This window comes from Eumetopias jubatus, unplaced genomic scaffold (genome assembly GCF_037043125.1).
Source record: "Eumetopias jubatus isolate StellerSeaLion01/CBP00866 unplaced genomic scaffold, mEumJub1_p1.0 scaffold_1, whole genome shotgun sequence".
In the NCBI taxonomy this organism is placed as follows: domain Eukaryota; kingdom Metazoa; phylum Chordata; class Mammalia; order Carnivora; family Otariidae; genus Eumetopias; species Eumetopias jubatus.
The window spans coordinates 128,557,108-128,584,815 of NW_028274807.1; the positions used below are offsets into that span (position 1 = coordinate 128,557,108).

General features: G+C 38.3%; 1 protein-coding gene across 1 annotated transcript in view; it reads right to left on the reverse strand.

Annotated features, from left to right (window-relative positions):
* NEK11 (NIMA related kinase 11) overlaps positions 1 to 27,708 on the reverse strand; it is a 243,807-nt gene that overhangs the window by 125,109 nt on the left and 90,990 nt on the right. The window contains 6 exon segments of the mRNA XM_028099169.2: positions 4,458 to 4,575; positions 8,284 to 8,377; positions 10,733 to 10,852; positions 13,435 to 13,520; positions 15,953 to 16,031; positions 16,125 to 16,274. Coding sequence (XP_027954970.2) covers positions 4,458 to 4,575; positions 8,284 to 8,377; positions 10,733 to 10,852; positions 13,435 to 13,520; positions 15,953 to 16,031; positions 16,125 to 16,274 — 647 coding nt within the window.

Below are 27,708 nucleotides of genomic sequence, written 5' to 3' on the forward strand. Positions count from 1 at the left end.
TAATACTAGAGATCTTCACAGTTGCCTTCTCTCTCCATGACCTCACCAGAGTCTCTCTCGTTTATCCATTAGCTAAAGCACAGACTGAGGCATTACTCTTAATGGTTTTTTTTTCCTTTCTTCTTTTTTCTGGATATCTTAGCAAAGTTCTTTTTATTTATCAACTTTATTGAGGTATAATTGATAGACAATAAAATGCACTCATTTAAAGCACAGAACTCAGCGAGTTTTAACAAATATATGCATCAGGGCAAACCACCACCACAATCAAGGTATCGACTTTTTCCATCACCACAAAAGATTCCCTTGTGCCCTTTGAGACAATTCCTAATTCCCAGACAACCACTGGCCTCATTGCTATCACTACAGATAAGTGCTGCTGGTTCTAGAACTTCACAGAAATGCAATCATTCAATATGAACTCCTTTGTTTGTGGCGTCTCTCACTCAGCACAATATTTTTGGTATTCATCCATATTGTTGTATGTATTGATATTTTGTTCCTTTTCATTGCCAAGAAGTATTACATTGTATGGATAAACCATTATTTACCCATTCGTCTATTGGTTGACACTTATTTCTAATTTTTGGTACCACGAACAAAACTGCTAAGAACATTTGTGTACAGATCGTCTTGGAGACATGCTTTCCTTTCTCTTAGGTAATTATCTAGAGGTAGAATTGCAGAGTCAGTGTTTTCATTTTTTAAAATTAAAACAATAAAAATATATCATTGTCTAACAGATTTCAAATCACTTTATTTCCACTTGGACATTTAAAGGGAAGAGAGGACACCATAAGTCACAGAGCAGGCCACAGCCACAAAGGGCATGTGGACTTCTTATGGGCAAGCAAAGGACAACGCCCCCTGAGGTCAGAGCTTTCTCTGAGCACAGGGAAGGGGCTCGGGACTTGCTCAAGGAGTAGCTGAAAGGGTACTTAAGTGACAACTGGTCAGGCCATGGGCAGGCAGCCATGGCCTGCCCTAGTGAAGCTTTATCATCTGAACAGGTGGATTGAGAGCCATGCTCTGTCCGCACCAAGCTCATGAGCCTCAAGCTATTCCAGCTTTGCAAGAAACCCTATTCTGCAACTCAACAGGGAGCTGCTGAAAATAAAGCTAAATGCAATGACATTCCTGGCAGAAATTAACGTGCAAGAAATCATCAGTATCACATGCAAGGGGTTAGGGATAGGGATAATTTCTTTAATGTTCTAGTTGTGCTCTCTCATTTGATTATAATGGTTATCCATGACTTTGGCTAGATTAAATCAGTGGTAGTCAACGAAATGCATATCAAATGTAAATAACGTCTTACTCAGTTTTCTTTCTCTGCAACTAACTCCTCACATCCCAGAGGGAATTTTCCAATTCGACATCAAAGACTGATTAAACATTTGGTGTAGAAGCTTCAAAAAAAGGCTGTGTAATTTTATTTTACATATACATGCTAGATGAAAAATAAATAAAACTTCCTCTGGGTGCTAAAAGTTTGGAGTCAAATCTTCTAAAAGGCAAAGAGAATGGGGAAAATAACCACTTCAGAATTCATCAACAAATTAAAGTCTCATATCTCAAAATTTCATGATACAGCTTTATGATCACTAATAATCTTGAAGTGGCCCATAAGTCCAATCAATCATCAACCCAAAGGTTATGTTTTCATAGTTCTAGGTCTCCCTTCCCAATTTAGAAAAATATAAATTCACAGGAAGGAAGTAATAAGGGGAATGTTTAACGTATTTTACAAGGCATTTGGCCCAACTAAAACCATAATGTGTTTTTTGGATCTGACAGCTTATTATGGGAGACCTAAGTAGTGTTTCCTTATAGCATAAATAAGGTGGTCAAAGGAGTAGATTTGACCATTTCCAGTTTGGCTGGTAAATCAATTTCTGGTCTACCATATTGAAACCCCCTTGACAAAAGACAAAGGAGGACATCAGCGCGAGTCTCCTGGTAGCAGGTGCAACCTGTGGTCAGGGCTAGCTTAGGAGTAATTTGACTACTACAGTTCACAAAAATTAGCAAGAGTCCCACAAAGACTCTGCCTTTTGAAAGTCCGACTCATTTGTCTGCTTCTTGAGAATCTATTGCTCCTACCCACACCCTCCAAATGCACACACTTTGGGGAAAATGGAAAGGGTGCTCCTCTAGAAAGCAGGCACTTTTGAGTTCTTGAGCAAATTACATAATGTCATTGGTTTCTCATTATGAAATGAGTAGTAAGTACTTTTCTACTTGAGACCCAGAGGCTGGGCCCAGACCTCTTTTTTTTTTTTTTTTTTTTCCCTTTATTTTTAACAGGACCTGCTTGTTCAGTTCAGCAGGAATCAAAAAACATTTACTCAATGCCTAATTGCAATAGCTAACATCTATTTTTTTATATATTTATTTATTTGAAAAAGAGAGCACAAGCAGTGGGGAGAGGCAGAAGGAGAGGGAGAAAAAGACTCCCTCCTGACCTGGGAGCCTGAAGCAATGTGGGGCTCAATCCCAGGACCCTGAGATCATGACCTGAGCTGAAATCAAGAGTCGAAAGCTTAACCTACTGAGCTACCCAGGTGCCCCAATAGCTAACATATATTAAGTAGCTACGCCATGTCAGGCATTGGTGATAAGCCATGTTACCCACTGTCTCAGGGAGTTCCTTCCAACCATCCTAGGAACCAGGTCCTAGCATGATGCCACATTATAATGAAGATACTGAGAAATGAAGAAACCCACTCATGGGCCCAGACCTCTTGATCCTAGACCACCCACTCAATATCCTGTTCTGGGGCTTCCTCTTTATACACAGGGATGGCTCTGCCTTACAGTAAAGCACAAGTCATCCACATCACCCAATAGCCTAACTCTCAGTTTTATATTTTTAGAAAGAAAGGCCCATGGGATATTTCTGTGCTTCTAAGTTTTACCTTTGGAAAATAACAATATATTAAAGAAATACCTAAAAAGGCTCTAAGATGCAAATCCGTCTGATATACATATTTGTTTGTCAATAACACCTGTTACCAGATGGCTTCCACAACACCATTTTAAAAGTCGGCAAATGCCAACCTAAAGAGCTTCAGGTGCTAGTTTCCTTACAGGTGAAGGAGGCAGCACAAGTTCTAAAAGCTGTGTCAGGAAGACATCAAATGCAAATTCGGGCTGAGATGATCAGTCAATCCAAATTTCACTACTTTCACTCTCAGTTTGCAAAGAGAACTCAACTACTGCCCAAGAGAGTTGTTACACCATTGTGCAGCCCTGAGGACACACCTGAAAGACCTCCCACAACAAAGAGCATAATTGGTCAAGGGCCCCAGGGCTGTGTTCTGGAATCCATCCCTGTATTCTCTCAGAGGCTACTACCACTGCTAAAGTATAGCAGGGATACTAAGGCAAGCCCCCCTGAGGGCTGACTTTGCTTAAAGACTTCCTGATGTCTTGGTTGCCTCTGTTTGCCTAGCAGACTAGTACACATCCACCAAACCTCTCTCTTTTCATTTGGAACATGACTTGAATCATGGTCTGATGGTTCAGGCTTTTCCAGCTCCTTTCCTAATGTCTTTTATGCAGACATTTTCCTAATAATTTCCCTAATAATATCCTTGCACTTTTGTTCCCATCTTGACATCTGCTTCTCAGAGGGCCAGACTAACATATCATTCATTCATTTATTCAAGATATATTTACTGAGTGCCTATACTATTCCTGGCACTTTGTCCTAGGCACTGGGGAGGGTGGTACAAGCCTGAGATGGCCCCCATGGTCATAACCCTCTCTCCTGGGGTCATAAATTGTTTCCCTTTCTTTGGCTTTTACTGTATGTTGGGCACTGAGGCAAGAGCACATCACATGCCTACTCTCACTTGCTTTTCACAACTCCTAAAGGAGGTACTATTCTTGTTTCATAGATAAGGAAACTGAGATCTACAAAGATGAAGCTGCCCCCTCATAGGGGCAGCTTTTGACTCCAAAATTCATGTTTTCAACCATTAAGCTATGCTCTCTCTCTCCCATTTGAGTTACAGCTCTGAGCACTTTGCTTCTGGCAATGATTGCACATCCATATGGTTGATTTTTCCAAAGCCTGACTTCATTTATTCACTTTAAATTTATGAAGGCCAGGGAAATCACTTCTAGAAGAGGGAAACAGTACTTCAGAGCATTCACAGTCCTACACTATTCCAGAGTCAGTTAATGATGACATTGTTTAACTCATGTAGAAGAGGTTTCTCACCTGGTGTGAGTTTCTAACTCATCTTCATCTATTACAAAGAAGATAGAAGAGAACAGACAAATCCCTTGGCTTCTCTGCTTTTTATCCTGGTCCCAGCTCAGCTCTGGCAAACTGATGGAAGGTGGTTACATCCATCCAAGGCTTTTCTCAGAGGCCAGCCAGGCCTACTAGAGGGTCAGCCACACCAACCCATGTGCCAACCCTTCCGAATACTGACACAAACTCATACCATGATCTCCAAGGTCAGTCATACCATGATCTTCTATACTTGACTCAAGTGGGTCAAGGTCCAAAGAAGGAATGGGCTGAGACTCAGGCAGGTTCTCTGAAGTCAGGTCATCAAATTCCTTGTGGAAGGTAATTAACAGTTCATGAGAAGCTAATAGAAGGAAACAGGATTACCACAAATGAAACTATTGTTTAGAAGACTATTTGGAAATAAAAATCTGTCAAATCCTCTCCCTTAAACATGATACCACTTTCAAATTTCAGAAAGGCAGCCTGGGAGAAGAGAAGCAGCCTTGAACCAACTCAGCAGGTGACCTGAACCTTCCATGGCATCCGTTTCAGGGCCATGACTAGGGTGAGGCAGGAGGAATGCCCAGGTGCACAATGGAGGTATTCACTTTCCAGCTCATGCAAGAGCAGGAGTGATCCACAGCTAAGAACAAATACCCCCTGTAATTCTGCATCCAGGGTCCCACACCCACCTCCCCCTAGTCCAGCCCTGCTCGGTTCCTCATCTCAGAAGTGGAGCTGTTGGCCTGGATGACTTCCAAGTTCTCATCTAGCTTTAACAGTGCTGTGATTCTGCTCCAGTGCTCCAGCTTCCTAAAGAAAGAGATCTACGAGGACACATGAAAGAACTCATACTTCAAATAAAAGCAAAAGTTAAATCTCTCAAATATATCAGTAGGTATTTCAATAGATCATTTTGTTTTTTTCTGTTGTGTGTGTGTGTGTGTTTGCAACCTAGAGCTAATGTCGAACTGACCTATTTTCCTTGATAAGTGGTTTTCATGGAGAACTACACCAAGAGGGTCTTCTTATTAAAAACAGAAGGGAAAGCTCAAACTCATCTTAATGAATAAGTGAAATAAAGCCATGCCACACTGTGGTACATAACAGCATTTGTGAAAATACAGTCATCAAATATTTTTTAAGAAGTCCAGTTTTTGCACTGTATAATTGCTGTAGGAGGTGAAATTGGTTCCAAATTTCAAAGGATCACTGACAGTGCACAGGCAACCTTAAGAACAAAGAAGAGATTGCATGAAGTGTGTTTTCACTTCTACTTCAGAAATTATTGGAAAATAAGAATTTGGACCTTCAATTGGCTTTGATTTGCTGAGGTTCTCTGAAGAGAACCGACAGAATTGTTATAATTGCTTCTCTTAGAAAGGATTTGCTCTGATCTTTGATCCCCTTTACTATTTCATATATGGAGACCTGATCAGTTACACACTTCTCACAGAAACCCAGTTTTGGTACCATCACAACTACAAGTGCCACAAGATAAAAGAAAGACCGGGCTTATCGAGTGCATTATGGATTCTAGTTGTTTTAAAGCTACCACCCTTTAAGGAAATGGTGCCTAACATGATTCCACGTTCAACTAGGTGGTGATTTCAAAGCCCAAATTCAGCCAAGCAGAAAATGCCTGCCAAAATAAAAGGCCCTGTTAGTTAGGATCTGGTAAAACAAGCCATTCTAAAGGCCTCAAAGAATTTTTATAACATGTTTAAGAAATGACAGAGCCAGCCCATTTTCTCCCCTAACTCTGATTTTATCTCATACAACTGCTTTTGAAATATAAAGCATTTTGCATCAGCTGGCAAGAGAGAAGGAGTAAGAACCAGAGAACCGAGCCCCAGCAAAATCAGGAAGAAATTAAATCATAAATATGTGTATGAGCAGAGATAGGAGCCTTTTCCTCTTTCTTCCTTTACTCCTCTTCACGTTTTTCTTTAGCTTCTTGCATCTGATTAATCCAATTTCTTTCTTAAATTTTATTTCCTCTTTTCCAGCTCATTGATGCCTTTTCTTGAGATGTTTAAAACCCTTCAGTCCCTCCGCAGTGTCTGGCTTCCCTTTGTTCTTTGAATATCATTAAACCTGCCTCACTCTGTGCCTGTGAATATGATTAACCGTGTCTCTTGCCTAGCCTAGCCTCCTCTCTTCATCCTTCTCCTGGGGCGAACAAGAAAGTCCAGGTCACTTTTCCTTTACTTCCATTCCCATGAAATGCTTTTTTCCTAAAGAGTCTATAAGAAAGTCTGTTAATCGGTGGCTTTTCCAGGTCTTACTACATCTGAAGGTGAATGGCTTTCAAGATCCTCAATTTCTGTCCATTATTAATCAGAGTGTGGTCCTGGATAAGCAGCCTCAGAATCACCAGGGAGCTTGTTAAAAATTCAGCATCCCAAGCCCCACCCCAGACGAGCCAAATCAGAATCTGCCTTTTACCAAAACCAATAGGTGATTTGGGTGAATTTTGAAGTTTGACAAGCATTGCTGTAAGCTATAAGAATTTAGAGAAGAGCCAGTCGATTGTGGACCTGTGAGGTCAAAGAGGATTTTCCTAAAGAGAAAGTGACATTTGAAAGTGAGAAGGTGGGATGTTAATGAGGGGCCAAGATGGAAATGGCTGATATAATTGCATAAAACAGGGCAAGATACCGGGGGGGGGGGGGGGGGATTGGAGAGATTGCTGAGCAACCCTGTCTGCAAGACTGAACCAGCTAGAGGATATCATCTGCAAGAGCCAAGCATTTCCATTCACCAGGTTCTATGAGTGGGAATGATCCCATCTTCCATGTCTCTGGGACCCACAACAGATCCCACAGCTGGCTTTACTTAACGGGGTGGGAGATGAGCAGAGAGGGGGGCAAGTGGGATTGAGCACATGTCACCAGTGTCCCCACATTATCTGCTAAAGGGTCCAAGAAAGAGATACTCTTAAGGTCAGAGAAGGTGGGACCCCTCCATCTCGTCCAACTTTGGGTTTTCAGAAATCGACAACACTCACAACCACTGAATAATTGAGAAAGGTGGGTTACCTCTCAGATGGAGGCAGAAAACAAGTGACCCTAAGCTCTGCCTGGCTGAAAGTGAGCTTTGCTGGGGGCTCCTGCAATGCCCCAGGGTTTGGAGCTCTCTGTTCACTGAGCTACAGCAGAATGAGTGTCCCCAGACTTCAGAGATCAGCCCAACAGCCTCAGGGGGGCTTGGCTCTTCCTGCCAAAGAAAAAGAATCTCCTTCAGATACAGAGATTCCCCAGTGAATGAACAACCAGAATTTGAGACCTAAAGTTCTCCATAAAAATGACTCCTTCCCATGTTGCTTTTACCAGAAGAGCTAGGAAGTTGGGGTTGATGTCTATTGTCCAAATATGATCCTGAAGAAAGACTTCCTTAAGTATCAGAGCCTATACCATGGCTCATGAAGATGTTTTTAACCATTAGAGAAAATGTATTTGCTACTGAGGGGCTTGGGATGCTGAAGAAATGATTCAGGGTCCATTTCATGTGACTCCGCAACCCTATGTATTATTGGACATCCAAGGTAATTATTCAGAGTTCGAAAGGGGTTATTAACACAATGCACAATGATATAGATGGGAGACAGAAAATAAAAAGGGAAAGAACAAAAAATAAGACAGAAAGAGAACAATGGATTAAGAGGTAATGCAAAAATAGCACAGCTGAAATTCAAAATTAGATATACACACATTTGTTCTGCAAAGTCATAATTTTACTCATCCAATTGTTCATTCCATGCTGATTGAGTTTTCTTGGACACAGTAGGCACTTGATGTTTTTGGATCAATGTATTGATCCATCTCTAAGTACAGCTGCTCTGAATTAGTGTCATCACTAACCATTGGCCTATATGCTAAAATGAACCCCAGTACCTCCACCCTAAATAGGGCAAAATTGGTCTGGATGCTCTTTCTTCCCCCTATGTCCCTTTTCCTACCTGACTGGCCACATGAATGTGATGAATCTAAGCAATTAAAGGTCTGATGTAACATTTAAAACAAGAGAGCACTTACATGGAGTATATCAACAGTTAGCTGCTCAGAGTTCCGAGATCTCAACTCTTGCATTCTTTTGTTATTTTCTTCATACTTTTCTTCTGCAAGCTTCCTGCAAATTTAAAGTGAGTGTAGAAAACAGCTGCATTTTGCTAAAGCCATATCTATATTATGCAGGTAAGTGTGATCCCTGTTTCAACAGGCAAACTGGGGTGTTGAGAAGCCAGGCCAACGGGTCTCTCCCTCATCAAGGTAAATGCAGTGTAGCACTCACTGGATTCTCTTTTAAAGCACACATGATGATGCTCTGGTTCCTTATCCATCCTTAGGATCCCTAAAATGCATCACTGAAATTCAGAATTAGATATACACACATTTGCCATATGGCAACTTCAAGAATAAAGTTATTTAGGTTTTATAAAACAAAACATTAGCATGTCTGTACTTCTCAATTTCTAATTTCCGGGGATAACATTTCTTAGAAGCAGGGGTCCCTGAACATTCCAGAAAAAAATCCCAGTTTCTATCAGGTGATTACACTAGGGGTTGACACATATTAAAAACACAGAATTCTTATCACGTCAGATTCCTCATGAGGATCTGTGGGACTCTGAGGCAAAAGAAGGCAGTCTGGACCTCTGCGCATTCTCTGTGATGGCAAGGGTGTGTGTCACCAATACCCAGACCATGCTCAACATGTCCTAATAACTCAATTACTGCTCTCAGGATGAATAAACCCACAAACAAGGAGAAGAGAGCTAGATTTCAAAGAATTTACTGAAAGAACTTGAGAGCCACTGTGAAGGGGAATTTTTCTCCAACACATTTTGTTTTGTCTAGTATAGAAGAGGTAAATGTCATAGACTTGCTACTAAGCCGGAAGAAAGATTTAAGTTCTTGTGATTACTTGTGTGCTAATTTAGATTTAGATTTTTTGAAAAGTCACTGAATATCCCTGTAGTCAAATTTTGTTTATAAAGTGGGTACATTACATCCCTTCTGACAATAGAGTCGTTTTCTAGCTAAAACACACGACTGTGCTCAAATTCTAGAAATAATGATCAAAAACAATTCCAAAGCAATTCATTCATAAAATTAAGACCAAACTTTATTTATAACCATTGCCTTTAAATAATAAACATATTGAAGGTCATATGGAAGATCTATGACTTTCTTTGTGTATAAAAAACAGTTTTAATCTGAAAAATAATTTGTAATGTGCATGTAAGTTATTAAATTGCCTTTTTGATTTGTTCCTGTCAGATTTAATTTTCCTTTTAAACCCTCAATGACAAGAGTCATGGTACCCCAGAAATACTGCTATTCCTGAGGCCTCAGAAATAGATCCAGGACTGTTAGTTGATACAATGGCTCAAGCAATTTATGTAAATATATTTTCTCAGTCAAACCCACACTGAGTGGTGCAGTGGTTTGCAGAAACCAGCTTGTACTTGTTCCCAAGAGCAGACTGTGTACATATCTTCTAACTGAACATTGGATGATATCACATTGGTAGCTTGAAATTGGCCATTGCGGGAACATTTACACCCTCCAGCCCCACAACCCCAGAGGTGGTGGTTGTTAAACATTTACCAGCACACGACTGCCCATGGTGCACTTTGACAGAAATCTTTTTCCACATTGATTACAGAAAGCATGAGTTAAGGGAAAAGAAGTAGTCTCACAGATTCTTACTTGGTTCCAAATGGTATGTACTGTAAGTGCAAGAATACCTCCAAATTCTTTTTCAGATATGTTACCAAGGTCACAAAATGAACAGATTTGAGTTTCAGGTCTTTTCTGTCTCTCTAGTTCTTAGTTGGGGCTTCTAAGCTACCAAAAAGTTGGCAGAGAAAGAAAGAAGAAAAATTAGGAGACTGGATAACCTACCAACTGAAAAATCTGTCTTCAAGAAACTGGGAGTCTAGGGCTCTTTGGAATCTCCCCTTTTCCTGTAAATACTTGAATTACCAGCAGGGTTGCCCAGAGCAAAGGGCTTCACTTGACAGAGCAGAGCTGCTTCCAGTCTGCTTTCTAAAGCCCACAATTTCCTGCCGGTACATTCTTCTCACTATAGACCAGCTAGGTCTCCTGGCAGAGGGGGTACAGCAAACATCTGGGGAATGAGGACCCATAGTGAAGCCACTCTTTTCATCCTCTCACTGGGGTATATACAGGTTGTGTCAGCAGTAACAAGGCTTCATTTGGAGGCTGACTCTATGTTTTCATCATTAAAAACCTCCCTGACATTCAATCTTTCTTTGCACACAAGACTGAAGGCCTGACATTAATCGTGGCTGGCATCCGATAACCATCTATGGGGACGAATGAGTGAAGAAACAAAGAAATATATAATGCATATGTGCATTTTGCTTTCTTGTTTTTGCTTCTGTTTTTCTCCAGTCAATTTCTTCAGAGCCCTGGGCAGTGGCCAGAACGCAGGGTACCTTAAGGAAAGACAGCTTACTTCAGCTTCTGGCCTTTCTCATCAGCTGCCTGGAGCTTCCTCAGCCGCATCCTTTCTCTTGGTGTCATTTTCTGCACTTCAGACAGCGCCCGCAGAGTCTGCAGGTGGATCTTTTTTTGCCTATAAATAATAAAGATCCCCCACATGCAACTCATCCCAAACATGCTCAGAAAAATTAAACAAATATTTTACAGAAGTATCATTACACTACTGAGAAGGGGAAAGCATCTCGAGACAGACCAGGCAAAAACTAATAAACTCAGGGTAGGTAATGAGCCAACCAGGACTGTGGTTAATTGGTAATATTTTTCAAATGAGACTTTTGTTTAAAAACAAATTATGTGCTTTCCAAATTTCTGCTCATTTCATGGCCTATGACTGGTTTTCATAATGTAAGACAAATTAGGATCTTGGCCATCAAGGAGTAAATGGACTGGCAGACTAATACAACCCTGCGGATAGGATTTAATGTTTGGAATCAGGCAGGGTTTGAACCCCATCTCTACCACACAATTAGCTCTGTAGCCTTGGGCAAGTTACTGAACCTCTCTGAAGCTCCATTTTCTCATCTGTAAAGAACAGGCTTTAGTATTATATGAAACAATGTATGTACAGTGTCTGACACATCAAAGGAACCCAAACGGTAGTCTTGTAATAGTTAAATTTTGTTGAATATGTTGTATATTCTATGCTTCATACAGCAGGTAAGCATGGCACAGTGGTTATCACACAGGTTAATAACATTGTCTGTGTTTGAACCCTAGCTCCCAGGTTACATGTATATGTCCTTGGGCAAGTTATTTAAGCTCCCTATGATCATTAAAATAATAATAATAATAGATAATAATAGTACCTAATTCATAGGGTTCTTGTGAGTTTAAATGAGTTAATTCATGTAAAGTGCTTATAACGGTGCCAAGCACCCCACAGGATATTAGTTAAAATTGTTATTTAAGAGCCTCTTTCTTGGGGCTCCTGGGTGGCTCAGTTGTTAAGCGTCTGCCTTCGGCTCAGGTCATGATCCCAGGGTCCTGGGATCGAGCCCCGCATTGGGCTCCCTGCTAAGCAGGGAGTCTGCTTCTCCCTCTCCCACTCCCCCTGCTTGTGTTCCCTCCCTCACTGTCTCTCTCTCAAAAAATAAAATATTTTTAAAAACTTAAAAAAAATAAAAGAGGCTCTTTCTTCAGTTAAAGAAACGTGCTTACATTACTCATGTATTAAAGGTCTGCAACCATATCCCCAATGATAATTGTTTCTGTGCTTGACTTGGTTAGGGCCAATATTGCAGAATGCCTTTTGCACTCAGCTCCCTCCTTACAAAATACTAGGAGAAGTCTCCATTTCATCTCATTCCCACTCTAATCTTTATTATTTTGTAATAATCGTGTAATTGTAATGACCATTTGTAGCAGCTCTCATCCCTCTGGAATACAGTCCACAGCCTCTAGGGGACACATGATTTTCTGGAATATACACCCCTTATTCTGTAAGATCAAATAGAGCTCCTTGAAACACAGTCATAGTTCATGGGGGAAAAAAAAAACAGTGACAATTTGAAATCAGTATTTCATAATGTGGAAGACCATACAAGCGATCAGATTCTGGCACACCTTAACTGTAAGCACTGTCAGGTAAATGGAATCACAACTGCAGTACAAAATGATAGCTAAGATTAGCCTAGTATTTTCCTACTCTCACATCTCAGTTTAAATAAAATAAAATTGGAATTCCAGGCATCTTGAAAGAATAATTAGCAACCTAAGGAAATTAGGTTATAGGAGCATGCCTCAAACATTAGTCCCTGAGGTGCAGGGTATTTTAACTGGAGATCATGCATTAAACGAAGACTGAGTACCTTTGATGAACCAGTTTCCTCAGTTTGAATGTGAAATTGGAAAACAAACATAGTTCACTTGAGAAACCACTGGACTGAGTTTCAGAGAAGCATACTGTTATTTGGCCTTGAAGATTAGGCTAACGAGGGCTACTGTTCTCACCTACTGCCTTGCACAGCTCTGGGGAGGGACTGCCATTCTCATAGGGTCCTCATAAAATTACATAGAGAGTTCCTCAGCAAAATTATAGATTTGGCCTTTATATAACCTCTTGAGTTGTGCAGTCCACAGCCTGCACAGCTATACATGGCTGTTCTGAAGTCACCTAGTATTCTAGGCTCTTGTATGTTATAGCACAGGAATTTTGAATGAGATAGGAGAGAGAAGTTACGTCAAGAAATAATTATGTTTGTGAAAAAGACATTCTCGACTTCATATGTATATCTCAAGGAAGTAAATTGGGCTATTTTCCATTGTTCTAGGACTTCACAGTGTTGTCTTCTCAATAGATACTCTGCCAGTTCCTGTTAAACAAACAACATGTGAAAACTATCTATGCTTAATATGGAAGGTTCATTAGCATAACTATCACTAAACGTTTGAGATATTAATTTCTCTACATACTTACAAGGCAACTGCAGAGCTACCCTGCAGATCTGTAAGGTGTGCAATTGTTAAAACTTTTATAATTTCAATTTACTACCACCTGGGGCAAAGGGGCTTTGCTGAAGCTCCTTAATTTCTTGGCAAGACTTAAGTGAATTCTAGGAAACCCTGTGCAGTCAGCTTAGCACTAATAGATTTTTAAAGACAAATGTATTTAAGAATATGCTCAATGGGCTTTTTAAAAACAAAGCAATTACTTACATGGCATTAATTATCTGAGCAGCCTCCTTCTGACAATTCAAATTCTTGTCTTTCAGAGTCATTTCTGAGTATCTACACAACAGGTGCTGAAAAAAAGAACAAGCCTGACGCACTTTAAATACTCCTCTTCAGGGATGAAAGGGCAGCCGACTACCAGGGGCCTTTTCTGATGTGCAGTGTTATTGACCATGCCTAAGAGCTTGAAAACAAAACCCACTGGTAACCACTTTTCCTTCGAAAAAGGGTTACAAAAAATTGCAAAAAGGGTTACAAAAAATTGCAGGGTAGCTTATGTAGCAAGGTCGTGGGGGATCAGGCTCCTGCCTGCTTCTCCAATTTCATCTGGCACTCTCTGCCTGTTCTCTCACTCCCTGCTACCCACCACAGGCAGGCCTCCCCTTAGCTCCAAGAACAAACAAGCTCTTCCCAGTCTCTGCCAGTATTGGACAGTGTCCCCACTCCCAGAGCCAGGACTAGGCTGGGACAAGTGAGGCACTCGCCTCAGGTGTAAAACGGAAGGGGCACCAAAAGACTCAGTAACCGAGATAAGTCATATTTTAAAGCAATATTATAAAAAAAAAAAACCAAAAAGCCATGGAGAATATAATATGAAATGTTTGAATCTTGCCATTTGCAATAACATGGATGGATCTAGAAGGTATAATGCTAGGTGAAATAAGTCAGTCAGAGGAAGACAAATACCATGTGATCTCACTCATATGTGGAATTTAAGAAACAAAACAAATGGACAAATGAAAAAAGAGACAAACAAAAAACAGACTCTTAAATATAGAGAACAAATTGGTGGTTGCCAGGCAGGTGAGGGGATGGGTAAAAGAGGGGAAGGGAATTAAGACTACACTTACGATGAGCACTGAGTCATGTATAGAACTGATGAACCACTTTAGTGTGTATACCTGAAACTAACATAACTGTTAACTGTATTTTAATTATACTGGAATTAAAAAAAAAGAAAATAAATAAAAGTTTAAATAAAGACAAGATCCAACCCTGAACCTGCACCATTTTACCTCACTTCCATCACCCTAATCCTAGCCCTGTTAGATGCTGTTTGTGAACTTTTGATATTTTGTTACCATGGATTTTTAGCATTAATTTGGATTTTTTTAAACATTGCAATAAAATGTTATTTATCCTGATTACTGAGTTTTTGGTGTCCTCTCTAATTTTGTCTCAGGGCAAATGCCTCACTTGCCTTACCCTTTTCCCATCATCTCCTTGGATTCCTTTTAACTTTTTTTTGGTCTGCTCATAGCCCCCTCAGTGTGGTTTTGATCCCAACAGTTAGCACCTGTGCCTTTTTTTTCAGAGGCCTGCCCTTGGGCTAGTGGAGCTGGCTATGCATCGGGGAAGCTACACACAGGGAGAACTCAAAGTACCAGGGAGCTTCTGGCCTCCTCCCCTCCAGTACTGCTTATTACCCTACTTCTTTAGGGGCTCCTCCAGAGCGCACATTCTTGCCTAAGAACCCTCCCCTCTATGTCTCCATCTAGAAACATAACCTGATCCGGGGCTTTGTCTCAGCTAATTCCCTGTGGTTCCAACCCTCTCTCAGGCTCTTTACATGTCTGGCTGCTTCTCACCATCTCACTGGTAGAGAACCATCACCTACTCTTTCTTTGACCACAAAGGCCATTATTCCCTTCCCTTATTTTACAGCATTCTGTGAGCTTTCTTCCTAGTGCTCCTGATAATGTATAATTACTCTTTCTTGGGTACTGGGTTCTCTTACTAGCAGTCAAGTTGCAAAAGGACGGGAGCCATGGCTGTTCCTTTCCTTTCAGCCCCTCCAGCACTGTGCTCAGCACTCAACTGATGCAGACACATCAAGTCAGCATCCTTGTTTCCTGCCAACTTAGAACTGGACGTGGACAAAAAAGTGTGCCCATCTTTGAAGGTGAATGACTGCTTTGTGGGTCCCCTTAAAACTAGTCATAAAACTCAAGGAAATTTGCCTGAGGTATTTGTAAAAGCCTAAGTTAAAAAAACAAAACAAAAAATCTTCTAAGAAGGTACCGTTTGCTTTTTTCTTACCACCAGAGATAGATTCTCTGCATCAAAATTTCTAATCTACAGGAAAACAAACTCACCTAATCAATAAAAAGTATGATTAAGATATATAAGAAAGAAGTGGCATAATAAAGGCTCAGCGAAAACCCCAGATTTCAGCATTATTAGTGGTATGTTCTTGTCCTAGCAGGGATATATTTACAAAGTATATATTTAAGATTTGTAAGCCAAGAGCTTACAAAGTTTAGGCAGAATATTACAACCCTAACTTCTCATATCTGGGGCTTCGGGGAACTGAAGTTAACACACCTTCTTTTGCAAAGAGATTGTTCAACTAATAATTTCCTTCAGCTTTAAAAAAAAAAATCTTGTTTCTCTCTTTTCTGACTGATTCTTAATGCATCTTATTCCCATAGCCTATCTTCAAGTCCTCGAATGTATATAAATGCTAATACATGTTTCCCAGTATCCCTTTCATTTGAAATACCTGTAGTTGTTCATCAATGTAAGGGATTTTTAAAATTTCCATTGCAGAAGGTCTCAGTGAAGGACTCTTGTTCAACATGCTGTAATGTTTAAGAAGAAAATTATTTTTCAAATGAACTAAAACATAAGTACAATTTAAAATTGCTTCTGTGACAATATATTTCTTTCCATACCGTTCCATGATGGCATTCAGTTCTCTTGGATATCTCTTGGGGAGAGAAGGTGTGTCACCTTCAACAATTTTTAAAACAATGGACAAGAAATTGGAGCCAGTGAATGCATGATTCATGCAGCACATCTCATATAAAATGCATGCCAGAGACCTAAAGACAAAATCAAAGAATTTAAATATGTCCTATTTTAAATTTGATCACCATACAAAACCTCAGATGTGTCATGGCATTGCTTGTGAGACACTAACATACCCTTTGATTGTTTGTTTAAAAGCTTCAGTTCTGTACTTTCGTTTCCATTTAAAAATATGTTTAATAAATAAAGAGGGAAAAATGAAAAAAAAAACCCTACAAAAATGTAAGTCTGAATGACCACTTTTTGTCAGAGAAGAAACAAAACAACAGGAATATGTCTGCATACAGCAGGGCAAGTAAACATTTGATCAATGTAGTAAGGAACCTCTATGAAGGAAAAATAAAATACAGCTAAATATCTTTCTAAGGCAGTTTTGTTAATACTATATATGCAAACTAAAATTTTAATTTATCAGCCTAACCTTCCCTCAAATGTGTATCCAAGCATTTTGAAAAGGAAACTGGCATTCTGTATTAGTTTTCTGAATAGAATCCATTTGCAAGTAGGGTGGAAAAGCAGCTACTTGTAGCTCACATTAAAATGTATAATTCTCCCTTTGAGCATATGAAACAGAATATTAAAATTCTAGATCAGTCCAACACTGATTTGGATTAACCATGCAAATCAGTAACCTCTAAACCAGCAGAATAATCTTTTAAATAACTCAGCATCATTAAGAAAAGTAACGGGGAATTTCCTGCCTAAACTTAGTGTACTAAGAAAGAACTGTACTTCCCCTAAATTAATGGATTATTTTTAGTATTATGAGGATTTTGAATTGTGTAACCAGCCAGATCTCCCTTTTCGTGTCAGTTGCTTGAAAAATCAAAAATAAACTTACAACCAATCTGTGTAAGTAAGTTTTATGTAACTTCTAACACCAACCTACTTTCTTATAAAAGGCAGGGGCATGTATAAATAAACATATACATGAATACTATCATTTTAACCATTTTGTGGGTATCATAAAAATGTGCACTGGTAAGAGAATTCTGGATATACACTGAATACAAAGAGATGTTTTTGTTTCAGTAAATAACAATGACACTAAAAAATTCTAACTAATTGGTACTTCACATATTGCAAAGCACTTCCATACATAACTCAACAGAACATCATAATTTCCAGTGACATATAGCTACTATATTTTTCCCATTTTATATATGAGGAAACTGGCTCAAAGAAGTTAAGTGGCTTGATCAAGGTCACAAGGTATTTTTCCTTCCAAATTCTGGACTATTTTCAATACAGAATGCTAGAAAGAAAGGGAATGTTAGGAGAAATCCCATGAGTGACTAAAACACCAAGATCAATGTAAATATTATAAATTATGAAAATTATTTGAAGCTAAATTTTGTACCCATCTGTAAGACTATTAATATGACTATTAAAATGATGTAGTACTTCTTTAGATTTCTATACCAGAAAAAGTTTCCTTCAATAAATGTGAAATAAAGACATTTTTAGACAAGCAAAAATTGAGAGAATTCATTGCCAGCATGATAGCACTAAAAACAACCCTAAGACAGAATTCTTCTACTTGAAGAAAAATGAAGGCAGAAACAAGGAATGCAGGGAGGAATAAAGAACACTATAAAGAGTAATTCTGTAATTATGTATAAGCCAGTATTAACTCTATAAAATGATACTAACAATATATTGTGGAGTTTAAAATTATGTAGAATATAATTTTATGGCAAAAATAATGTGAAAGACATAATAGGGTAAATGGAGTTAAAGTATTTAAGGTCCTAGCATTACTGGGAAAGTGGTAAAAGTAATAACTTTCCTTAAACTAAGTTTCAGGGGTGCCTGGGTGGCTCAGTCGTTAAGCGTCTGCCTACAGCTCAGGTCATGGTCCCAGGGTCCTGGGATCGAGCCCCGCATCAGGCTCCTGCTCCACGGGAAGCCTGCTTCTCCTTCTCCCACTCCCCCTGCTTGTGTTCCCTCTCTCGCTGTGTCTCTTTCTGTCAAATAAATAAATAAAATCTTTAAAAAAAAAAAAACTAAGTTTCATTATACTAAGGCAATGATGTATGTTATAATTGCTATGGTTTTCACCAAAAGAACAGTAAAATAATGTATATTGACAAGTTCATAACTAGTAAGTTACTAGAGGGAAAAGAATCAAATAAAAATTTAAAATAAAAGCAAGAAAGGAGAGAAAAAACAACAAATGGTATATATAGAAGACAAATCATAAGACAACAAATAAAAATACAAATATAGAGTAATTATATTAAATGTAAATGGACAATATTTCAATTAAAAGACTATCAGATTGGGTCAAAAATTATATCCTGCTCATAAAACAAACCTTAAATATAAGAACACAGAGCAGTTTATAGAAAGAGGTATACCGTGCAAATATTTACCAAAATATTGCTGTGTGTAGCTATACTAGCATCAGACAAAATAGACTCAAAGGCAAGAACCACTAAGAGTAAAGTGGTAGGCTGATAAAGAAATTAAACCATGAGGAACATATAACAATTCTAAAATCCAGTAACTGTGGGTATGTTTGTGTGTGTGTGTGTGTATAAAGCAAAAATTGACAGAATTAAAAGAAAAATAGACAAATTCACAGTTATAATGAAAAACTTTAACATATCTCTTTCAATAGCTGATAGAACAAGCAGACCAAAACTTCAACAAGGATAGAGAAAATCTAAACACAATTACCAAAACTGACATAATTGACATACTAACACAAATGGATCCAACAATGATGGAATTCAGATTCTTTTCAAGGGCACATGGGCCATTTTCCAAATTGACTATACTTAGGATCAAGGAAGCCTCAACAGACTTCAAAGATTGAAAACTTCAGAGCATATTTTCTGACCACAGTGAAATTAAGCTAGATTTATTAATTAGTAACAGGGGAGGGCGCCTGGGTGGCTCAGTTGGTTAAGCGACTGCCTTTGGCTCAGGTCGTGATCCTGGAGTCCCAGGATCGAGTCCCGCATCAGGCTCCCTGCTCAGCAGGGAGTCTGCTTCTCCCTCTGATCCTCTTCATTCTCATGATCTCTCTCATTCTCTCTCTCTCAAATAAATAAATAAAATCTTAAAAAAAAATAATAACAGGGGAGGAAAACCTACAAAATCACCACCTACTTGAAAATTCAAGAATATACATCTAAATAATTCATTGGTGAAATAAATTCCAACAAAAATTAGAAAAATTTAAAACTGAATATTAATAAAAGTACAAAATATCAATACTTTGAATGTAGCTAAAAATAAATGATTATAGCAAAATTGAAGTATTAAATTATACATTAATAAAGAAAAAAGTTTAACATCTATGATCTAAGTCAGCTTGGGAAGATAGAGAAAGAATAGCAAATCAAGCCAAATAAAGTTTAGGGAAAGAAATTTTTGAAAAGTAGAAATTAATGAAATAGACAAAGACACACAATAAAAATAAAATGTTAATAGATTTAATAGAACTCTAGCGAGACTGATCAAGAATACAAGAAGAAAAATCCACACAAACAATAAAATGGAAAAGTATACAACACTATGGACTCCACAGCTGTTAGAAAGTATTAAGATGACATGTTTTTCCCCAGTAAATTTGAAAAATGGGATGAAATGAACAGTCTTTAAAAAAATACAACTTACCAAACTGATACCAAGAAAAAATACAAAATCTGAATAGTCCTTCATCTATTATAAATAATAAAAATAATTAATTTAAAAAAACTTTTAAAATAAAAACATTAATCAAAGCAATATTTAAAACAATAATTAAAAAAAACTTTTTTAAAGCTCCCCACAAAAAAACCCCTCCAGGGTCAGTTAGTTTTACTGGAAAAATCTTTCAAACGTTTTAGGAGTAAAGAACACTAATCTTATTTAATCTCTTCATTTTAACAAGTCAGCACAACTGTGATATAAAGCATAACAAGAATAATACAGAAAAAGAAAATTATAGGCAATTTTTTTATGAACATAGATTCAAAAATTCCAAATACACACACGTATGCATATTATAAATAGAAAATGATGCTATATTAAAAAGATAATATATAACAACCAAGTGGACTTATTAAAATCAATCAATGGCATATATCTCATTATAGATGAAGAGAAAAATTATACTTGGATGCAAAAAAAGGCAGTGGGTAAAATTCAAAACCCATTTGTGTTTTTAAAGATATTTATTTATTTATTTATTTATTTATTTATTTATTTATTTGTCAGGGAGAGAGACAGAGAGCACAAGCAGGGGAGGGGCAGAGGGAGAGGGAGAAGTAGGTTCCCCCCTGAGCAAGGAGCCCGATGTGGGACTCAATTCCAGGACTCTAGGATCATGACCTGAGCTGAAGGCAGACACTTAACAGACTGAGCCACCCAGGCATCCCCCCTTTGTGTTTTTAAAAGGAAGAAAACTCTTAGTACACCGGGAATAAAAAGGAACTTCTTCAATCATTTTTTAGAGCTACAAAATATATAGTAAATATTATTCTTATTGGTGACATATTGAAAGTTTATGCTTTTATTTTGAAATTGAGAATAAGATAAGTATGTCTACTATCACCATTTATGTTCAATACTGTAACGAAGGTGCTATTCAGAATAAGGGCAGAAAAAATTTTAAAAATATAAATATATTTATACATATAAAGAATATATATAAAGATTAGAAAAAATATATTAAACTGTCATTAAGCATTTCAACATGGTTATGTACATAAAAGGTCATTTCAATAAGCCTGTGACAAACATTTAAAAAATGAAATGCAAAATGTCACTTACACTAACATCATACAATGTCAAATACATAGGAGTAAATCCAATGAAAGATGTGCAAGGCCCTACACTGCAAACCACAATACATCACTAAGAGAAATTAAAGACCACCTAAAAAAAGGGGGTTGGGGTGGAGAGGGAGAGATCCACATACATGGATTGAAAGAGTCAACATAATGAAGATGACAATTTTTCCCAGAATGATCTATAGACTCAATGCAATATCAATCAAAATCCTAGTAGACTTTCTATGGGAATCAACAAGCTAATTCTAAAAGTTATGTAGAAATGCAAAGGGACAAAGACAGCCACGGTAGTTAAAGAGGAACAAATTTGGAGATCTTGTATTACCAAATGGCAAGATTCATTATAAAGTTGAATTACTTATGAAAATGTGATAACAGCAAAGAAGAAAAAATAGACCAATGGAACAAAACACAGAGCTCAAAAGCAGATCCACACATATTCAATCATTTGATTAATGCAAAGACAAACTGTACTATGGTAGAAGAAAAAAAATGATCTTTTTAACAAAATTGTGCTGGGCCAATTGAATACCCATATGGAAAATAATGTATGTGGACTCCTATATCTCACACCATATAAATGCACAAAAATCACCCATTTTTTCAACTATGAAAAATAACATAAAGCTTTTAAAAGAAAACAGGAGAATATCTTCCTGATCTTGGGGTAGGCAAAGATTTCCTAAACAAAATGTAAAGAGCACTAACAATAAAGTTATGGACTGATAAAATGAACTCCATTAAAATTATGAACTTTTATTCACAAAAACACGCCACTAAGAGGGTGAAAAGGAAGATACAGAGTGGGAGAAGACATTTGCAATTCAAATATCCATCGAAGACTGGTATCCAGAATATGTAAAAAAATTAATTAATTAAAACTCCTAACAATCAGTAAGAAAAAGGAGAGAAAAATGGGCAAAAGACTTGAAGAGACAATAAATGGCCCCAAATATGAGATGTCTGACAGCATCAGTCATCAGAAAAATGCAAATTAAAACCACAGTGCAGTACCATTATACACTCATAAGAACGGTGAAAATGAAAAAGACACTGTCAAGTCAGTACTTGTTATACTATGAAAAAAGTTTCCTTAACAAAAAGAGAGGGGAGGGCTATACATTAATAGGAAAATATAATCAGACTGAACCAAATACTTTTATTTGTGTGGATACATGTAAAATATTTGTGTGCTATAAACTGCCCCAATATACTTACTTATTTTCCCCCAAAGAAGGGTCTAATTTGAACTTGAGAATGTTTAAAATAGTAGAGCTACAGGATCTACCAAGATTTGCTAATTCCAAACTCTCATTGTATCAGTGAGAAAAGCAAAGCTCAGAGAAAGGAAGTAATTTGCGGAGAAAGGTGCCATGTTAAATCAGCTTGTTTGGTATTGGTATTGTTCTCATTCAAGATTTTTCTAAAAAATTTACATTGACGACACCCTGCTATGTAACCCAATGTACATGCAATTATCTGAACACTGAAAAAAGGAATGAAACTCACAGGTCCAAGGAGTAAAAGGCTTATCAATCCCTCTGTACCCACATACTCTCTTCTGAGGATTTAATGCAGCTCCTATGGGCTCAGAGGCTTCTTCAGGGCTTGGGTTAAAAGCAGAACAAAGCCAGACAATCTCTCCTGGCTCTGACAGGTTGGAAGGCTTGGATGAGAGCAACAATTCCCGACACAGGACATTTTGAGCTGTCTTGGGAGCAGACTATTATATTATCTCCACCAGTAATAAAATGATAACAATAAGGAAAATACTAGCTGAAATTTTAATGATGTTCACTATAAGCTAGGCCCTTTTCTATATTCCTTACATATATTAACTCATTTAATCATTCTATTCTCATAACAATATTAATGAAGCAGACCATTCTTCAGATGAGGAAACCATTAAGATTAGGTCAACTGTTAAAGGTTCCATATTGAGTAGTTGGGGGATCTGGGATTGCAACAGGTTGTCTAGTTCTAGAGACATACACTCTATGCCATCCTGTCTCTCAATGCTGTATCAACCAGAGCACTTCTGATCATTAAGAGACTCTTTTGAATTGGAAATCATGGCTAACCCTGATAGAAGACCTTCAGGCAGGGGCTGACTTCCCAGGCTTACTTTGGGTCCTACCCAGAACCATAAGCCACCTTCAAGGAACCCTGGGGCCCGAGACAAGCCATGCAGAGCATGAGACCATGGCAAATGTAGGGCACACAAACAGTGAGACCCTCTGTGGCAAGGAAAGGAAGGCTGGCAAGTTTGGCCGTTTTCCTGTTGCTTGGCATGGAAAGGGGGTTAGTGGTCTATTAAGTACAATGAGTTGATCATGAAGTCAAATCCTGCTTTTATGGAGACATAACTCTACCAAAGCCACATGTGGTGGATGTATTAAGGTTATAAAACGATGTGAAATTATCTGGCTAAAGGACTACAGAACAATTAGATGTAGAGTCTAACTCAATAATCAATCAATTTTGATACAAGACTATTCTCTTTTTTGGAAATCCTCTCAGCTACACTGAAGGCATACTGCTTTCCACTTACCTGTCTCATTTTGGTCTAGTAAGATTTATTTGCACTTGAGCACATGGAAAAGACTTCATTTATCAGCCAGTGATTTGTAGAAAGGGACCTGCTCTGGCCCCTGTGCACCTGCCTGGAATGGGTGTAATCTGATTAGAGATACCACCTGGCACTTTGGGTAAAAGATTTTTTATTATCCTGTTACAAGTTAAAAATCTATCTATTATATATAGTTTTATTCTAGTAACTATATATCTGTGTACCTATGGTTTTAATTTTTTCCAATTTCCAACCAAACATTTCTCTATGGAAGTAATTATGTAAACTTGAACGCATCAATTCCATCCTTTTTGGAGATTTTTCTCTTACTTGACTCCCAGATTTTAAATCTGGTGATGTGAAAGTGGGGAGGTGGTTGGGGGGAAAGAAGGGGACAAGTTGGCCAAAAAAAAAAAAAGGGAGAGGTGCATTTTACTTAGAAGTCTATGATTTGCATTCCTTTCTTTTTTCCAAAATACAGCCAACTGTGAAGAAGTAAGCAAATAAATCCCTAAGGGAGGGAATTTAGCAGTGAAAGGGAAGGCTGGGATCAGATGTGTGTGAAGCAAATTACACCTGAACTCCATAAACTTGCCATCTGTCCAAGATGACCAGAACTACCCAAAGGATTTATGAAGCACAGGTTGATAATGAATTGAAAATGTAACTCAGACTTTGTCTTGTCTCAAGGTAACTAAATTTACCCTTTGAAATCTGCCCAGACTCTGCCAAGAGAAGCCTAATGCACAGCAATGCACTACTCCAGTGGGTTGGGGCAGCTTTACTGATCTTCTAGATAATATTTTTATTTTACATAATTGAGGATCATCCTGATATCCATCTAGAAAAGAGTACACATAACTTAAGCAATTGAATAAATAGTAATAGAAATTTAATAAAAGAATAGTGGGTTTTGCTTTAGTGTGTGGTAACCTAAAAATAAGTCTGTACTGAGGTGGAGTTGAATATCAATATAAACTTTATCTAAATATAATGAAAGATACTAGACAGCTTGAACTAACACTTCAGAAGCAATATTATATAGCAACCATTTTATAAGGGCGTATCATGTCCCAGAACCTCTAATTGTCCTCCCTAAGCTTTAATATGCATACAAACCACGCAGGGATTTTTGTTAAAATTTTTATTCTGAATTTTTGGGGAAAAGTGGTAGCTACATCAGAAGCATAGTTCCTGGATCTTCCTTAAATTCCCATGTAAAACAGAGCAGCTCTATAGCAAAACCAAAAACCATGGCCAACATTTTCAACAAAGTTAGGTAGCAAGGTGTCCCTGCACACCTCAAAGTGTCCCTGCACACCTCAAAGTACAAGGAAGTGAAGACAAGGAGACAAACCACAGTTGCCACATGGCCTGCACAGTATCAGCATCTGTGTAAGAAGAAACAGGGGAATCAACGGAGTGACTGAAGGACCATAAAACAGAATAACTTCAAAACAGTCAAAAAGTACTTACTGAAAAGTATGGTGGGCCCATCCAAGAACAGCAGCTGAAACTGTTAGAGGATCTGCTCAATCTAAAAGCTGCTTGAATGCAAGAAAATCCCAGGATAAGGCCTAAAGGGTCTGGAGCAGAAAAGCTCAGGTCTGTCCAGTAAAATTTTCTACAATGTCAGAAATGTCCTATATTTCTGTATACAATAACCAATACCTACATGAGGCTACTAAGCACTTGAAATGTGGCTAATGTGTCTGAGGAACTGAATTTTCAAAAGAATATTTAAAAGCAAAGGTGAATGCATTCTTTCCACCAAATCAGGCCAATATACTATCATGTCTTGGGGAAGACCCATAAAATTTTAGAAACAAAGTTTGGGTAAATTTTGTCCTGTTCATACCAGTCTTTCTAATTACCTTCTTCCACTATTGAGCACAATGTTTGAAAGAAGATCATTGGCTCTCCCTCCATTGTGGTGGTCCCATGCCCTCCACACCATAAGAATTTGGCCAATGGGAGAACTGAAGATGGGAGCAACACCAATGAGAGGAAAACAGGGAGATCAGTGTGGCTGAGGAGAAAATAAAAGGGAAAGGGTTGTGGTTTTTTTTTTTTTCCTTGAATCTTTAGCTGCTCTTGGAGTATATGGAATCACAGATTCCATATCAACTTTAAAGTTTGGGAAATGAACATGGACAGTGTTCAAAGTTGGAAGGAGAAGGTGGGTTGGCAATAGAAATAATGATCAAAGTATCCTTCCACTGCCAATGGTTATTCACTCAGCCACTCCATAAAGGCTGGTTGTGGCAACGACGTGCACTGCTTCACAGTTTGATTGAATGGCTGTGCTCCAACTGCTTTAATCATCTCTGATAGTTTCCATAGGTTCTTTTAAGATGGGCAAAGCATCAGAAGTAGGGGAATGTATGAAATTAATAGAAGGCCTGCCTATCTCCCTTCTTTAGTCTCCACCAACCTCTCCCTATTCCAGTCTGTTGTCTTTCCACTGTTTAACAGAGGAAAAAAAATAAATAAAAATCTCTAATTCCAACAGTAAGGCCTTGGAGAGAACAGTTCCAAAATGGCATCCTGAGGAGCTCAGCAGACCTGCTCCCTAGCAAAACAACTATAACTGGTGAAAATTACCAACACCCCCAGCAATTTAAAGTCACTAAAAATTGTCTTAAGGGCATAAAGTAAATGAAGAAACATTTATTCAAGAAAATCTACTAAATCTCAGTAAAAACAAGAGTTTGTGGCACTTAGGCACTCCCCCAGCTCAGTGTGACAAAAATTTCACTCTGAGCAGGTGTGGCCAATAAGATGGGGTTCTCCCTTCCTCCAGAAACCTGTCCTAGGCTTGGATACCTCTCCAAGAGGGGCAGGCTCCCAGCATTTCTCATCTCCCCAGCTCTGTGTTACAGAGATTAAATTCCAGGTGATTGTAACCAAGATATTAAGGGCTCCGTTCTTCTACCTAGTCCCTACAGGTAGAATGGAGGCTTTACTCCAGGAACAGCAGACAGAGAATACTGGGGACCTGATTACTGATCACCTTTGCCCCTTCTTGCTCACAGGGTGGACGTTCCATGCCAGGAGAGGCAAGCCAAGAAGAGAGGTTACTGCCCCTGGCCAGTACCCTGCTCATGAGCAGGACTGTCACTCTAAGAAAAGTGGGCCATGTCCCTGCCTTCAGCTCCTGAGAAGTGCTAAGAGATTTTGCCCAGGGCTAAGGCAGGCTATAAAAAGAGAGGATTCAGAAGTTCTCTCCCAAAGAGACTGATTTTATTTGGAACAGAGTGTAGGAAATTCAAGCCTAAACTCCAGCTCTGAGAAACAATGAAGATTTTGGTGGCAAGCAATTAAGAGATTGGTAGCTCCATGAGTACAATAAGCTAAACCACAGGCTAGCTACCTTATCAGAGAAAATCAGGGAAAGAGATAGCTAAGAATAGGCAAATTTCAAAGCTCAAAAACTGGCCTCAAAAACTACATCTGCAAAGAGGCTCAAATTTAATTGGAAGAGACTGGAGAGCAATGCATGCCTCAAGGAATTGTTGAAAATAATAAAGCAATGAGTTGGCAATTAGTGAAGGCTAACAAGGATGTAATACCAGCAGAAATAGCTCAACAGAGAGAACAGAGAAAGGGACAGAAAGCCTTGCTAAAACTACTGTCCCAAGGCTAACTGTGCATGTGCCCAAGGCTATACTCTGAGGATTAACACTAGAGGTTTCACACTGGAAAGGAAATAGGTTTCACTAGAATAACCAGGCATGTCACTAAATGAAAAAAGAAGCAAATGATACCAAGCCCCAGATAGGTGGGGGCAGCGAGGAAAATAAGTGTTCAGAGTTGATACAATATACTATCCAAAATGTCCAGTTTTTACCAATTATGAGATATGCAAAGAAACAGGAAAATATCTATACACCGGGGGGGGGGAAGCAGGAAACAGAAACTACCTGAGAAGTCTCAGATGTCAGATTTAACAGAGGAAGACTTCTAAGCAGCATTATAAATATGTTCAAAGAACTAAAGGAAACCATGTTTAAATAAATAAAGTATGATATAAATGTCACACCAAATGAAGAATATAAATAAAGAGATAGAAATTACAAAAAAGCACCAGATAGA